The sequence below is a fragment of the Gekko japonicus genome, unplaced genomic scaffold, assembly GCF_001447785.1.
Source record: "Gekko japonicus isolate JY-2015 unplaced genomic scaffold, Gekko_japonicus_V1.1 scaffold555, whole genome shotgun sequence".
NCBI lineage: Eukaryota > Metazoa > Chordata > Lepidosauria > Squamata > Gekkonidae > Gekko > Gekko japonicus.
In genome coordinates, this window is record NW_015161420.1 from 65,427 (window position 1) to 80,658 (window position 15,232).

General features: G+C 42.4%; 1 protein-coding gene across 1 annotated transcript in view; it reads right to left on the bottom strand.

Annotated features, from left to right (window-relative positions):
- Positions 1-15,232, bottom strand: part of ATP6V1C1 (ATPase, H+ transporting, lysosomal 42kDa, V1 subunit C1) — a 52,628-nt gene that overhangs the window by 23,513 nt on the left and 13,883 nt on the right. Inside the window, exons 6-12 of the mRNA XM_015428134.1 lie at positions 9,737-9,828; positions 9,122-9,220; positions 8,004-8,072; positions 5,793-5,885; positions 5,610-5,703; positions 4,607-4,704; positions 3,095-3,225 (exon numbers count right to left, since the gene is read on the bottom strand). Coding sequence (XP_015283620.1) covers positions 3,095-3,225; positions 4,607-4,704; positions 5,610-5,703; positions 5,793-5,885; positions 8,004-8,072; positions 9,122-9,220; positions 9,737-9,828 — 676 coding nt within the window. The remainder of the gene's footprint in view (positions 1-3,094; positions 3,226-4,606; positions 4,705-5,609; positions 5,704-5,792; positions 5,886-8,003; positions 8,073-9,121; positions 9,221-9,736; positions 9,829-15,232) is intronic.

A 15,232-nucleotide genomic window follows, 5' to 3' on the forward strand; every position in this document is an offset into this window, starting at 1 on the left:
TAAAGATAAAGAGTTTGGACAAGTCAATCTAACGGTTAATCTTTTGTTCCAAGAAGAGTGATGGCTGAAGTGTGCGCATTACGGATGTGCAACTTTTTTAAAAAACTGTTTGTTTTTTTCAGATTCGGATATCAGGGAGCTGAAAAATACTGGTATTCCTGGTTTCCAAATACAGGTTTGGTATTTGGATCCAGGTTGCTTTTGTTTTTTGAGATGCTGATATTTTTGCCTCCATTATTCCCTATGGGGAATCTTTCCATGGGGCTTGGGGGGGCTGTTTTAAAGCTAGTAGCACCAAAACTGCAGTGCAAGTTCTGGTTTCTGTCCTTTAAATAACCTCCAAATTTCAAGTAAAAGGCACTGAAGGAAGCAATGGTCCGCCCTCTCTTTAAAAAGTCAACGCTGGACCCGGCCGAATTGGCCAGCTATCGACCGGTGTCCAATTTGCCCTATCTGGGCAAATTGATCGAGAGGGCGGTGGCGACACAGCTGCAGGGCTTCCTAGATGACACTTCCGCCCTCGACCCATTCCAGTCCGGCTTTCGACCTGGGCATGGAACAGAGACTGTACTGGTTGCCCTTACTGACGACCTCCGTAGACATCTGGACCGAGGTGGTGTGGCAGCACTGTTGTTGCTCGACCTGTCGGCCGCATTTGATACGGTCGACCATCAGTTGCTTACCCACCGCCTTGCCGACGTGGGGATTCAGGGACTCGTCTTCAATGGCTTGTCTCTTTCCTCCAAGGTCGGGGACAGAGGGTGGAATTAGGGGAGCAGGGGTCCTGGAGGCACCTGCTTGAATGCGGTGTGCCTCAGGGGGCGGTTCTCTCCCCGATGCTATTTAATATCTATATGCGCCCCCTCGCCCAGATTGTCCGGAGGTATGGGCTTGGGTGTCATCAATATGCCGATGACACCCAGCTCTATCTGATGTTGGGTGGCCAGTCGGACTCTGATCCAGAAGATCTGCACCAGGCGTTGCAGGCCGTATCTGGATGGCTCAGGCTGAGCCGGTTGAAGCTGAACCCAGCGAAGACGGAGGTCCTGTGCCTGGGTCGGAATGGGGTGGGGCTGGGGCTCCCGCTCCCAGCCTTCGATGGGGCGCCGCTGGTGCCAGCTTCGGAGCCTGTGCTTAAAGCACTGCACTGGCTGCCTATAGCATACCGGATTCGCTTCAAAGTGCTGGTGCTTACCTTTAAAGCCCTACATGGCCAGGGTCCGGCATACCCCAGGGACCGCCTTGCCCCACATAGGTCCCAAAGAGCACTTCGGTCGGGGTCGCAACATCGTCTTGCGACCCCAGGCCCGAAAGAGGCCAGGCTTGCTGCCACAAGGGCCAGGTCCTTCTCGGTGGTGGCTCCTATCTGGTGGAATGAGCTCCCAGAGATCAGGGCCCTGCGGGACCTGTTGCAGTTCCGCAGGGCCTGCAAGACGGAGCTCTTCCGCCAGGCTTTCGAATAGGAGCCGCCGCCGGCACCACCACCACCAATGAGGACCGTTCAGCAGCACCGCCAGAGGCTGAGTGGCAGATTAACATCAGGGGGCCACAGCAACCTCCCTCGGAATGAAAGGGCATGTGCAATATGGAGAGAGGGTTTTAGTCACGCGGGATCCTTGGGCGTGGCCCATGTACTAATTGTTTTAAATTGTTTTATTATGTTTTATTGCACTGAGTGCCATACGGTTGTAAGCCGCCCTGAGCCTGCATGCGGGGAGGGCGGGGTATAAATAAAATGAAATAAAATAAATAATAAATAAATTGGACCGAAAGGGCTCCAAGAGATCTCTATGGGCTCCCGAACAAGATGCCCCCCCCAGACATTCTTCACTGATTCCTAAGGGGGGGGGAATGTAAACCCTGAGAATCCACACCTCTGTACACCCCAGAATTGCCAAAGCAAATTGGAACACTGTTGCAAGCCTAAAAATGTAAACTCAGAGAATCACAAAAAAATGTAAAACCTAAGAATCTACACCTATGTCAAACCCATTAATCCACAGCAAAAAGCAAACCTGATACAAAGCAACTAGAGCAAAGAACAACTTTGGGAAGTTAAGAAAAACAATTTAAAAAGGCATAATCCCTCAAAAGCCAAATTGGCAAGCCCAGAAAGACACAGACACTCCAGGGAAAACACCCATCCACCCGGAAATCAGTCCTGGGATTCTTCAAATGCTGGCTCCTGATATTTCTGGTTACTCCCAAGTATTCCTGAGATTTTTTAGGAACCATTTTCCAGTATTTTCCAGATACATATTTGGTTCAGTTGTATCCAAACGCACATCCCTAGAATCTTTTTTAAAAAAGAAAGCCCAGTAATTTGTATCTCAAATTCAATCTGAAATCTAAATGTTAGCCTTTTGGGGGGATCTATAATTCAACCTCTACTCAGGACTCAAAGGCAAGAAAAGAGGAAGTTGACGGCATCTCTTACTTCCCAAAGGGCAGAGTGGACTAAAGCGGTGTAATGTTCCTTCATCCCCATTGACTTCCCAGTCAGGTAATTGGGGGGAACAGAAGAGTATCCCTGCCTGCCCCCTCCCATGGCACCATAAAGAGGCCACAGCCAACTGGAGCTCATGGGCTCCGGCAGCTGAGCTCAACTTCCGAGGGAGTTGGTGGCCCCTCCCTCTTGGCACACACTGAGTACACAAAAAGCTTTCTGAGCATGAACAACTCCACGCAAGGTCCCATCTGGGGTTCCTGTGCCTTTAATGGTTGCACAACTAGCAGGAACAGAGAAAATGTTACTTCTTCAAATTCTTTAAATCTGTGGGGGAAATTTCATCTGCAGAATTTCAGCCTGTTATGCAGCTGTTAAGTCAAGTCACCCCTCCCTTCCACCTACTCCTGGCAGGGCTGCTCCTCATACGGGACAAAAGAGTTGTCCATCCCTGTTCCCAGTAGTATATAATGGGGCATTTCTTATGACAGGACTATGAACTTTGTTCCTATTTAACCAGAAATGAACCAGCCAGCCATGTATTGAAAGATGAGGCCTGAGACAAAGTGTTCCTCAGTTCCAGAACAATCTAACCCACACAATGCAAAAACTGGGGTAGTCACTGGGCACCACACAGATGCCAGTTACTTACATCAATGATAGCTGCAGCACTGCTGTCAAGGTGTTTGTACAAGTCATACAAAACCTCTCTCAATTTCTTCATCATTTTCTTGTTTGGTTGGAGCAGCATTGCCTGGAAGTTGACTGGCAAACCATACCTACAAGGCAAAACATTTTACATTTTGTCTAAGAATCTAGCAATTCTTCTAAATCCAAATTAATTTGGGGAGACAGGAAACTGACAACAGATAATCTTTAACTGCTGTTTTTATTTTATTGGAAAAGGATCATTTCTTTTATTTTGGGTGGCTTTTTCATTACTATTCTTGAATCCATTCTTTCAGTTTAACAAATAATTGCGATAAGAAAGCCACAACGCTTTTTTCCTTGAAGCTCTTTAGAGAATGTTCTAGTGTTCCTAGTTCTTTGTAAAAATCAGTAAAAATCAATTCCCATGGGATTTCTTTTCCTTTTATGGTTGTACTTTAATTGGCTTTGTTTTCAATGGTCTTGTTTTATTATCGTAGCTGTAAACCACTTCAAGCAGGTTTCTGGAAAGGCAGTATATACATTTTCTAAACAAATCACTCTTTCATGTATAAATCACTAGTCCCTTTGGATCAGTCATCTCTTAACAGAAAAAGTGCATACAGATCTTCTAACATTCCCCTGTACAACAGCTGAGGGTAGAGAAAGACCGCTATGCAAGAGACCCACACATCTGGGCACACATCTGTCAAAGTGAACAGTACAGCAACACTAGGCTTATAGCTCCGCTGCGGAGGAAAGACTTGTTGCTAGGTGGTCACCTCCTAAGCAGTGGTGGTGTGATACCTTTCTGGTCATTTCTTTCCATCCAACATTATTCCACATGGCAGCCTTTAAACAGTAACATGCTAATATGTGCCATTTTATTACATATTGCCTGCAAAAGAAACTGCTGCAAAGGTGGAAAGAGTTTAGAGAACTGTGGAAACGCTTCTGTATATTGACATCAGAGAAGTGCTAGAAACAGTTCCCGGAGTCCAATGTGATGCAGTGACTGGGGGTTACTCACACATTCGCAGCCTAACATACCTCACAAGGTTGATGTGAGGATAAAATGGAGAAGATTGATGTAAATGGCTTTGGGTGTCCATGGGGGAGAAAGATGAAGCAGATAACAGCGGAGATTCAGATACCTTAAGAGAACTCACTAGTGATATGTAACCGGGGGGGGGGGGGGGGTTAGAACGCAAACAGACAACTAAAACCTTGATCCTTTAGTGTAGTCTACTGGTGGCCTTATGAGTACCAAAATATGCAGATTTAATATTAAAATGACGAAACAGTTCTTTTTAGTGTATTTTATGAACTGTGATCTCTCTCTGATTCACATGAATAAGGTTTAAGAAGTTCTTTATCAAAATACACATTTAGTTCAGAGAATCCTGGTGGCTGTGTTCCTTAAGCAGTACAGTTACCAAAGATTCACTGAACTAAGCTTACAGAATGCTCTTAAGTTCCTGAAGGAAGGTACAATCACTTGTTTATTCATACCTGAGAACTGATTCAACAAAGACTCTTAGTGCTTTCACATGAATCCATGCAATGAAAGCTTCACTGAAATTCACTTTCAGCCACCGGACAAGAGGTCCCTGTATTTGAGTAAAAAACCAAGATGTTTTAGTATCTCAAAACTCTGCTGTATTAAAGTATGTTACATAAGGAAGTGCAGCTACACTTGCCCTTTGGACTAGGCCAGCTTATGTTAACATTATTAAGTTCTATCACTGAATCCAATTTTTTGCTGTGAAACTAAGCTCTTAAGCATCATGAAACTGGTGAAGAAAAATGGAATGGGTTGCCTGGAATGAAGCATAATTTTGCTAAGTGCAAATTCTTTGCAGACACAGTGCAGATCCCCAACCAGACAACAAACAGTGTTTTCAGAACCTCTAGATAAGACACAGACAGTAGCCCCCTCTGAAATGCCTTGTGCAGAAATATTCCAGGCATGTGTGTAGGGAGTAACTCCATAAGCAACACCTTGGGTGGAGGTAACAGGGATGGCACAACGTGCTCCATACTGGGTGTGGAAAAACACCCTCCAGTTCTGCAAGTGATTGGTGGCAATTAGTCATTCCCAAGTTTGTAAATGGCACATCGCTGAGCAGAGACTTGGGACAACCACAGAGTGGTTCTGACCTCCGGGAGGGCCAATCAGAAGGGCTATCAAGCCTGTTCCTTCGCATCACCTCCTGCTTTTGCAAGTCTTGAGGGTCTGATGAATCTTAGTGTTGCCCATAATATTAAACTACATTTTACTAGAAAGTGCAGCCCTAATTCTAGCCCACAATAATGGGATTATCTTTCAGACAATTAAAAAAAATGTCATTATTGTGTCTCTTTAGTTAAAGCACTGCTTCTCATACCTCAAGGAATTAAGAAATGTCAACAGTCCTTTGTCTTACATACAAGTCCTAAAAAGAGAGGTTGGTGGGGGAGGAAACTGTTTCATGGTTTGAAGAATTACCAGTGGTACAGGTTTCATTTAACTTACAAACTGTTTTTTCTTGTCAGTAGACAGTCTGTCCATCTCTAGTTTGTCTGCCTTCATTTCTTCTTCATTATATTGAAAGTCACGGACCATAAATCTGCATATGAAGAGCAACAGACAATGGAAGAATACTGCAGATCTATGATTAGACAGGAAAAAGAAAACAAGCTAGGCTAGACCACTTACTTGTTTTCCCTGGCTTTTTGTCTGAATTCATCCACTACTTTCCTGAACAAGGTGATGTTACAGAGATAACTATCCTGGTCCTCAGAAAGAACACTGCAAAGAGGAGGGAAAAAGGTGCAAGAGATCACAGGCCAAAAGCAACAACAAAAAATAAATTTCTGTCTTAAACTGTAGCCTGTAACTTAAAACAAATTTCCATGCTAGGCTTACAGACAATGTACCTATTAGAGGGGGAGTAGTTGCACCTCACCTCTGCCATCCTTAGCAGGACGACTGAGGTCACATTTCACATTCAAAAGGAGGCCCTTCGAAGCTCAGCTATACTAAAATCTGATGGCTAATTTAAAATGTCCTTTCAGAAAAGAGCTCTATATGATCAGTCCAATTCGAAGTACAACTGGGAGTTTTCAAGAGTTCCGCTGATTTTAGCACTTTGTTAAGAGAAAGGGAATAAATAAACAAAGTGATGGAATGACAGGTGTTGCAGAAGGAACTGCTGACCACTATTTGGGGACAAAGATTAAAGCAGGGGTCCCCAACCTTTTTGAGCCTGTGGGTACCTTTGGAATTCTGCCACAGCGTGGTGGGCGCAACCACAAAACGGCTGTCTCAGAGGTGGGGAGACACACAAACAAAGGAAGCCCAAGAGCAGGGCCGAAGAGGGGCAATTAAAAATATATTGGGGGAAGAGGGTGAGAGAGAATAAGACAAACACTGAAAAAAATGCTGTTTTAATCTACATAGCCAATCAAACCTTCAGTGGCAAATCAGAAGCCCTGCTGTGCAGCTGCCCTACCTGGTCCCACCCACTTTCTAAAAACACTCAGTGGGCACCAACAAAGGTGTCGGTGGGTACCACGGTGCCCATGGACACCACACTGGGGACCCCAGATTAAAGCATCTTCAAAGGTTTCAAAAGACAAAGTGTGCCGCTAGAGCAGTGCAGTCTTCAGGATTCTCTGATGCTCTTCAGGAGTAGCCACCAGCATTGGATGTGTGTGTTAGGTTGGAGCCGCAGGAGTTAGCCCTTCCTTCACGCTACCTCCTGGATAGAAATTAATTAATTCCTAGTATTAATAGTAGTCTGACCTATTATTAGCCCCGGGAGGAGTGGAGGTTGTCTGTATCCCACCTCCTGAAGGCAACAGCAGCCAGAAGGGGGAAGAGGGGGAGACTCTTTCAGCAACAGAATGGCACAGGGGAAAAGCATCAAGCTCAATCCCAGTGCTGCAGCTGTGGTCCAGATTCCACCCCCACTACTACCAATGTAACTACTTTTAAAGATGGCAGGAAATCCTATCACAGATATCCAGCATCACCTAGTTACATCCAAAGAGGGGAGATCAAAGTGGGAGGTCCTCCTGCCTGGTCTTCCCAGGAGAGTCCAATCAACTGAAGAGCAACGGAAGATGCCATCTTAGCCTTCAGCACTGCTTAGACCATGTCTTGTTAAAATATACTCCTTCATACATCAACTCTTTTGGCATTTCTACCATGCGGTCACAGTAAGGTTACTATGCTAAACCACATGGTCCTTATCCCTATGTAACTAGGTGCCCATAGTAGTAGCTGTACACTTAACTAGGGCTTCTCCCTTCTCTTGGCCTTCCCAAATTCCGATGCATGATGTAGAATGATGTATAATGAAATTAAAGGCTGTTTCTCATATTAAATTTCCCTATACTCAAATACTCTTGGGCATAGATTATACATCCCTATGTAAAAGGCACACAGCTACATCAGTTTTATTGTATTTGTTATGTAGCAATGCAGTTCATGCTTAGCAAAACGTCCTGCCAACTAGTTGTGTACAGGGGACGAGGAAGAAATTACTGAAATAGGGGTGGTGGTGGAAAGTGCCATCAAGTCACAAGTCAACCCATGGTGGGTCCCGCAGGGTTTTCAGGGCAAGAGACATTCAGAAGTGGTTTGCCATTGCCTGCTTCTGCATAGTGACCCTGGACTTCCTTGGTGGTCCTCCCATCCAGGTACTAACCAAGGTCAATCCTGCTTAGCTTCTGAGATCTAATAAGCCTGAGCTACCCAAGTCATGGCACTGCAACGGTACCAGCATTTAAACAAAGGGTCCATGAAAGAATAGTTTATTTTTTCAGTCCTGCGTCATAGCCCAGCAATCTTTTCCATTCCGTTTCTAAAAGATATTCAAGAAGATGACACATGAAAACAGGGTATGAAAATGAAACAACTTACTTGCTGGATCGTGGGACTATCATATCTGTCAGTGTTTCATATTGTTTAACCCAGTCATTATAATTAGACCTAAAAAGAAAAGTAATTCATTGTAACCACACACACACATATATATACACAGGAGGCATCCAATAATTTTCGTCACTGTCGACACTAGTGTCCTTCAGACACACTTGCTGGGATCCAGGTGGTCAGCCGTGCTGGTCTAAAGCAGGAGAACAAATGTAGAGTCCAGTGGCATCTTTAAGACCAACGAAGTTTTATTCCAGGTATGTGCTTTCATGTGCAAGGCACACTTTTTCAAAGCAGCCTTCCCTCCTGTGCATGCCCAAGTGCCTCCCGCTTACACAAGCAAGGGACTGGATCCAGTATTTAATCATTCATTCATATATTAATCGAATATTCTGTTTTATGTTTAAAAGTTGTTACCATACTTAGGAAGGGCAGGATACAACCTGAATTCATTATCTCAAAAATTCTGCTGATTCAAACAGGAATGTTTTGTGTTAATTTCTGTTTTACTTCCTTGCAGGCCTAAAAATACCTTTTAATGCCCTTTAGGTTCATACACATGCATCTCTACCAGAATATTTGCTCACAACTTTCAAAGAACAATGCAAAGAGAGCTTGGCATTGTACCAGCCACTCACAGGGAATACAACACTATTAGTTTTATCTGTAATATTGTAATCAAAATAATCTGTAGTTTAGGCATTATTGGACAGGGGTGCAGAGCCACGGTTAGAGAGATAAGTGGAGTGGTAGGATTTCAGTAATCTAATTCACAAGCTAACAGTTAAGGAATGTTTTGCTTTGCTCTAGCATATTTAATGCCAGAGAGGACACACATGCACACAGCTGGGAAAGTTTCTCTTCTAGGAAGAATCACGTCTATATGGGAAATACTGAACAACCAGTTCCAAAGTGTTTTAGGTGAAACTCTGTAAAGATCAACCAGTAGTTCACAGTGACTGCAGATTCTTACATCAGCACACACAGATTTCCGAGCTAATATGTTAAGTTACAACAACAAAATCACGTGGCGACATCTTTCTATTTCATTACGTTTGCTTGCATTCAAGGTTCGGTGAAGCTTCTTTTCCAAGAGAATGACTTACTTTGGTACAACTACTAACAATGTCATCAAATATTCGGAATCAAGTACAAAGTCCTCTTTCTTTACAATTTCGGCAAGACTTCTTGTTAGCAAACTTCCCCTGTCAAAAAACCAGAACGGAAAGTGAGTAAATGAAGTCTTTGTCTGAATAACATGAGCTAACCAGAAGCTAAATTCAAGTTTTCAAACATAATCCTAAAGTAGTCTATATAAGGTACCATTCCTTGTACTTTGGATAAGGTTGCACTCCCCTCAAGGTTCAGGTCTGTGGTTTCAGGGTGTTCTTGGATCCAGTTTTCTTCTAAATGGCCAAGTAGCAGCTCTGACTAGGAGTGCCTTTTATCAGTTTAGGCTGGCATATGAAATACAACACTTTAAGAGTCTAATATAGCTATGTTACTTGTATCTGGTAGCACCCAGATTAAATTATTGGAAGTTTCATAAGAACGTCAACCAATTCAAAATGCAACCACCCAATTATTATCTGGAGCAGTCACTTCCAACTCTAACCCAGCAGCATAAGGTTCCATCCTGTTTCTGGGCCCAATTCAGAGACCTGGCTTTAACTTGTAAAATCCTAAATTTTGGGGATCAAAACAAGAGCAGGACAACTCACGCATTCTTCCTTTCCAAGTTCTGAAGGTTGCCTTTCAAGCTGTTGTATGCGGATGCCCTTGCTTTTAGATCATTGTCAATCTGAGTCACTCCCTTTAAAAAGAAAATTCAGGAACAAGCAATATCACAAGCTAGATATGTATGGCTTTTGTAGATTAGGGGCTACATTCATTTTCTTAAAAGTCTCTCTAGTAAGTAAGGCTTAGATGCAAACTCTGCTTGCCGGATGAATCTGTTACACCTCTCACACCTGCCCTTCCCCAAAGCTACTTCTGTGACTGAGGGAACCTTGAGAAATGTATGGGATGTAGCATCAAGCAATAGCTTCAGTGGAAAGCACACACACACTACGATCTCCCCACACACCTTGTGGGAGTAGAAGTGCCTTACACTTGCTCAATGGCTATCTTTTGTTCCAACCTATTTACAAAGGACATTTCATTACCTTTGATTATTTATCCTGATAATCTGTGTTGTGGTTTCTGTCCAAAAAAAAGGTATGAGGAACTCTGGAGGAGCCTTGATCAATCTGTTCTTGGTGCATTCAAGAAATCAAGCTACACCCTGCTGGGAACACTTCTTATCAGTTCTTGCTCTGATCAAGACATCTTCAAGAGCCAGTTTGGTGTAGTGGTTAAGTGCGTGAACTCTAATCTGGGAGAACTGGGTTTGATTCCCCACTCCTCCACTTGCACCTGCTGATGTGACCTTGGGTCAGTCACAAGCTCTGGCACAGCTGTCCTTGAAAAAGAGCAGTTTGTGTCAGAGCTCTCTCAGCCCCACCCACCTCACAGGGTGTCTGTTGTGGGGAGGGGAAGGGAAAGGAGCTTGTAAGCCGCTCTGAGACCCCCAAGTGAAGGGCGGGGTATAAATCCAATCTCTTCTCTTTTAAAAAAGACAAGAAGGGTCGCAAATGTGATGCCCTGATCTATCAAACCCAGAACCTCAGAGAGAGTGGTTGTACAAGGTGCTAGGTACTCTGTGTGAGTGGAGAAGTAGCAAGCCACACAGCATCTCTACCAGTTGGAAATAATTTGCTATTCAGCCCCAATTCTCTCCATTAACAAGCCAGGGATGGGGTAGGGGAAAGAGAAGAGATATAAGGAGGCATCATTTTCTCTTAGGACTACTGTGCAGTACAAACAATTACTGCCACAGTTAGTCTGGGTGGGCTGGTGGGGCAGTGGAATGATGTGGTAAACAGAGAATTTCTACATTCCTTCCATTTGAAAGGGTCATAAAACAGTAGGGAATCAAAGCAATATAGAGGGCTTGCAGTTCCGAGTATTGCAAAGTACCTTCAGGCAGCCATTTGGCTGCATTAGTTCACTGGTTTAGAATATGTGAGTGAATGGGAGAATTCCTCAGACTGGGTGGGGGGGGGATGGATATTAAAGTCTCAATTTAAGCTTCGTTATGGCTACATAGAAATTAAAGACTGGTTAAAAGAGAACTGCTATGACTCATCATTGACATGGGATAAATACAAAGACAGCTTAGCTTCATCTAAGTCTGATGTAAACAATTTATAACCAGGATTTTAAAGAGGCTAGAGGGTATGTGTAACTTTGGTACGTGGGCCAAGCATAATCTAGGCGGAATAACAGATGTGTTAGCTGAAAACATATACACTGTAATTTATAGAGATATGTCAGAAGGTCTACCCAGAAACCATTCCACTATTTCAATATTTCCAGATAAAAAGTATAATACAGAGGATTATAGGCTCGTACGATATATTTAGGAAATCGTTATCTTCTCAGTAGATATTATTGGAACCTCCAAGGCTTACTGTCTAAGGTTTATTATATATTAATGGAAGCTTAAGGTAGAGATTGGAGTCTTAAGAACTAGCGGGAACAAGATTTATGGATTCAGCTGTTCAAATTCTCAGTATGATTCTCTCTCCAGACTCTCACTAGATGTGAAAGCCAAAGGGGGGGGAAATCAAGGTGTTTTATAAATGTTATATATTAAACCCTTTTTAAAGTATGTTCAAAACTAAAGGTGATTTTTTGTGGCAATGTGGGAAGCTTCAAGATTACATTTTCATGTATCATAGCAATGTACAGTGATTCAAGTTTATCGGAAAGATTGTACATAAAGTCTTATTACTATATGGGTATACAAGAGGATCAGTGAAGGCAACGCATAAATATCTAGCGGTGACTACGGCAAGAATTTTTATCACTTCCTTCAGAAACAAAATTATTTCCTTCCTCCCTAGTTGTTATTGAAGCACCATGGGATGGATCCTATAGATCCATTACACTAGCTACAGCCTCTTGTGTCAGCTCCTTGGGATAGAGGGAAATGCCATGGTGAGCAAAACAGATTGATAGGATCCAATCCATTGATTTTAACATGTCTGCATACCCAGAAGCCTCAATCACTTTGAGATGTATTCTACAATCTAAATCAGATTTTGGAAGGAAGATGAACATATTGAGCAACACATTGCAAAAGTGGGCTGGATCCAAACTAAATTTTCCAGTGGCAAACTGGAGCTTTCCTGCCTGCTCCTGACCTCCACAGAATGCTGCTCGTGGGAGACAGGGGGGCCCTGAGTAATGAGATGTGGGGGTGCAGTGAGAAGAGGGAATTGGTAGAAACTGCCAATTTAGTTCGACTCCAAACCATGGAGCCTGGAAACCAATTTGCCATTTTATAAATATGGCATGCCAAACATCAACTGGGGCAGGGGATATGCTAACCCTACTTCAATATTGTTATATTATAACAATAACAATATTGTTATTCTGAAACTATTAGATGAGTTAAAGAATTGAGGCAGCTTTTGAAAAACTGTGATACAAAATTAGAATTTAGAAACAAATTGGGCTCCTTTTTACTTACTTCCCTTTTTTCTTAGGCTTCAGCATTTTTACTTTCACATTTTTACATCTCTGGGAACATGACAACGAGACACAAATTCAAATAAAGAGGTAAAGTTCTCGTTCTGCTAGGAGAGCAGGTTCACACTATGAGGACAAAATATTGCTCTTTCCTTCACAATTTCTTCTAGAGCACCTCCCCCCAAAAGTTTCAGATGTCACAGTTAACTATAGTGTTGATGCAAGCTGCCCAAACACATTTGAATTGTACCTAGCTTGCTACCCCAAGCATTTACTATATGATGGGCTCTTGACTGAAACACAGAAAATACAAGCAGAAGCTAGGAAAACTGAAAGAATTATGTAAATTTACCACGTAAACCATAATGAAATAGAATTCCTCAAACTGGGTGGCAATAATAAAAGCAGACTGAATTTAAGGTGCTTCCTACAATTTCCCCAGATTTTCCACTTGAGCTACTGCCCATGCTCTGTAAGGATCCCTGGAATATTTGGAAACAGCCTTTCTTGGGGAACTGAGAGCTTCAGAAGATGGGAGATACTGAGAAGAATGCATTCTACCAGCAGAGCTCTGTTTGTAATCAGCTGGGATCCACCACAATGCATTCATTTCCTCTGTTCCAGGTAGTTTACATATCTCAGTAATCTTTACAATACCACTGTTAAGACAGCTATTATCCCCATGCTGCACAGGTGGAGTTGCAGCCCAGAACTGTGGTTTGCTGAAGGCCACACATAGCAAGTTATAACCAAGGTAAGACTTGAATCATGGAATTCCTGGCTCACAGACAGTGCTCTTAACCACTATAGCAGCATGGTACAGGTTTTGTTAAACACCAGGACATGCAGGCATCAAGCATCAAATGATTACAGAATAAGTCCAACAACTTCTACATTAGAAAAAAAAATGAAACTACAATAATCTGCACTAGAAATGAAGAATTCTGCATTGACATGGATAGCCCTGGTCATTACCAATGATAAGAAAGAGCTATGATCCTCACAGAGTTCTGAGCAAATCATTTCTGATGAGGGATAAATACACTTTCACATTACAGAGCAGAGAACCCCCAGCCTTTTATCTCCTTCTTGCCAAGTCATTTGACAAAGCTAGAAGCAACCTCTGCTAGTATAAAAAAGATCATTAACAATGATCAATCAGGATTTCTCAGTGCAACAGTATTTTTCTATGTTTTAACAAAGTAATCAATGATTTAATGTTTGAATCAATTTAAAAGAAAAACCAAACAAAATGCTTTGACATATCACCAGCACCCACATGATTTCCATTAATATCTTGCACTTCATTTAGTAGAGAAAAGAAGTCCCTAAACTTGAGGGTAATAGATATGTTTGCACTTCCTCCCTTTACTTAGAACACCTCAAGGAAACTTGTGCAGTATCAAATGGTCACAATTAAGTCTATGGCCTAGGCTTTGGGTCGCCATTGTGGAGAAATGTAGGGTATAAATGAAGTAATTAACTAATATAGCTGAAGAGGGGGGGCAGATAAAAGGTAATTTGCTGGTAGGTGGGAAGGTGAGAAAGAAACAGAGAAACATGAGGATGGGGGGGGCGACTGCCAGGTGGAGGAAAAGATGAAATAGTGTGGGTAGGGGGACAGAGGGGAAAGTGTGGTGCCCCCCCTGCAAGCCCTTGCAGGTTCCCCACTATACAACTGTGCCTGGAATTTTCGAACACGTCAGTTTAAACACCTGCCTGGCTGTTCTATTATATAGCTACATTTGCTTTGGAAGTTTTATAGTATTTTAAAATATATTCTTTTTTATCATAGTGCAAAATGCATTGGACATCAAGTATTTGTTTAATTCAGACAATGTTCTGTGTACCTTCTAAATTTTTAAAAAGTAGATTAGTGCCAACACCCTTTACAGTAGCAACACACTTCAGTGTGGGGCCTCAAAAGGTAATTTTGCAGTCCGTGGGCTATTGCATTGCAGTTCATTAGGAAGCCGAGTGTACATTTTAAAGTTTCTAGGCCACTGTGAACTACATATGTTGGAAATGTATCATGAGATGACTTTCCTATACAGGGCACCACAAGGAGAGTTTTCCAGTAGGCAAAGGAAGGCAAGCGAGTAGAGAGAGAAATTTGAAGAGAAAAGATTGTAGAATGTGATGAGAGACACAGCCTGGTACACTGCAGGTTAATGCCAGATTAGTACAGTAAAAAGCTTTGTTAACCAGCATTTGGAGGGAATGTGGGGTTGTCAGTTAATTAAATATGCCAATTAACAGCGCTTTTACCCAGCAGCATCCCAGTGGGGGAGGCAAACCTGCCACAGTTACTAGGCCATAAAAGAGTCCATGTGAATAACTAATAACACATAAATGACTAGATTTAATAATATAATATATTAATATAAAATAACCTATAACCACAACATAGTGCATAAATCAATACTCCATAAATACAACATAATAAATATCCCATACAATGTGTCTAAATCATATAAAAAGTTCTTGCCAAATTATTTATATTTTATGAAAAGCACACTTCCTGGATTATAGTCTCTAGAGCTTCTGCATGTTGGATTCCAAATGATGCATGCCACTCCTTTAAGTAGTCCTTGCCAAATTTCACAGCTTGCAATATAACGTAATCGTGCTAAACCTGTTGG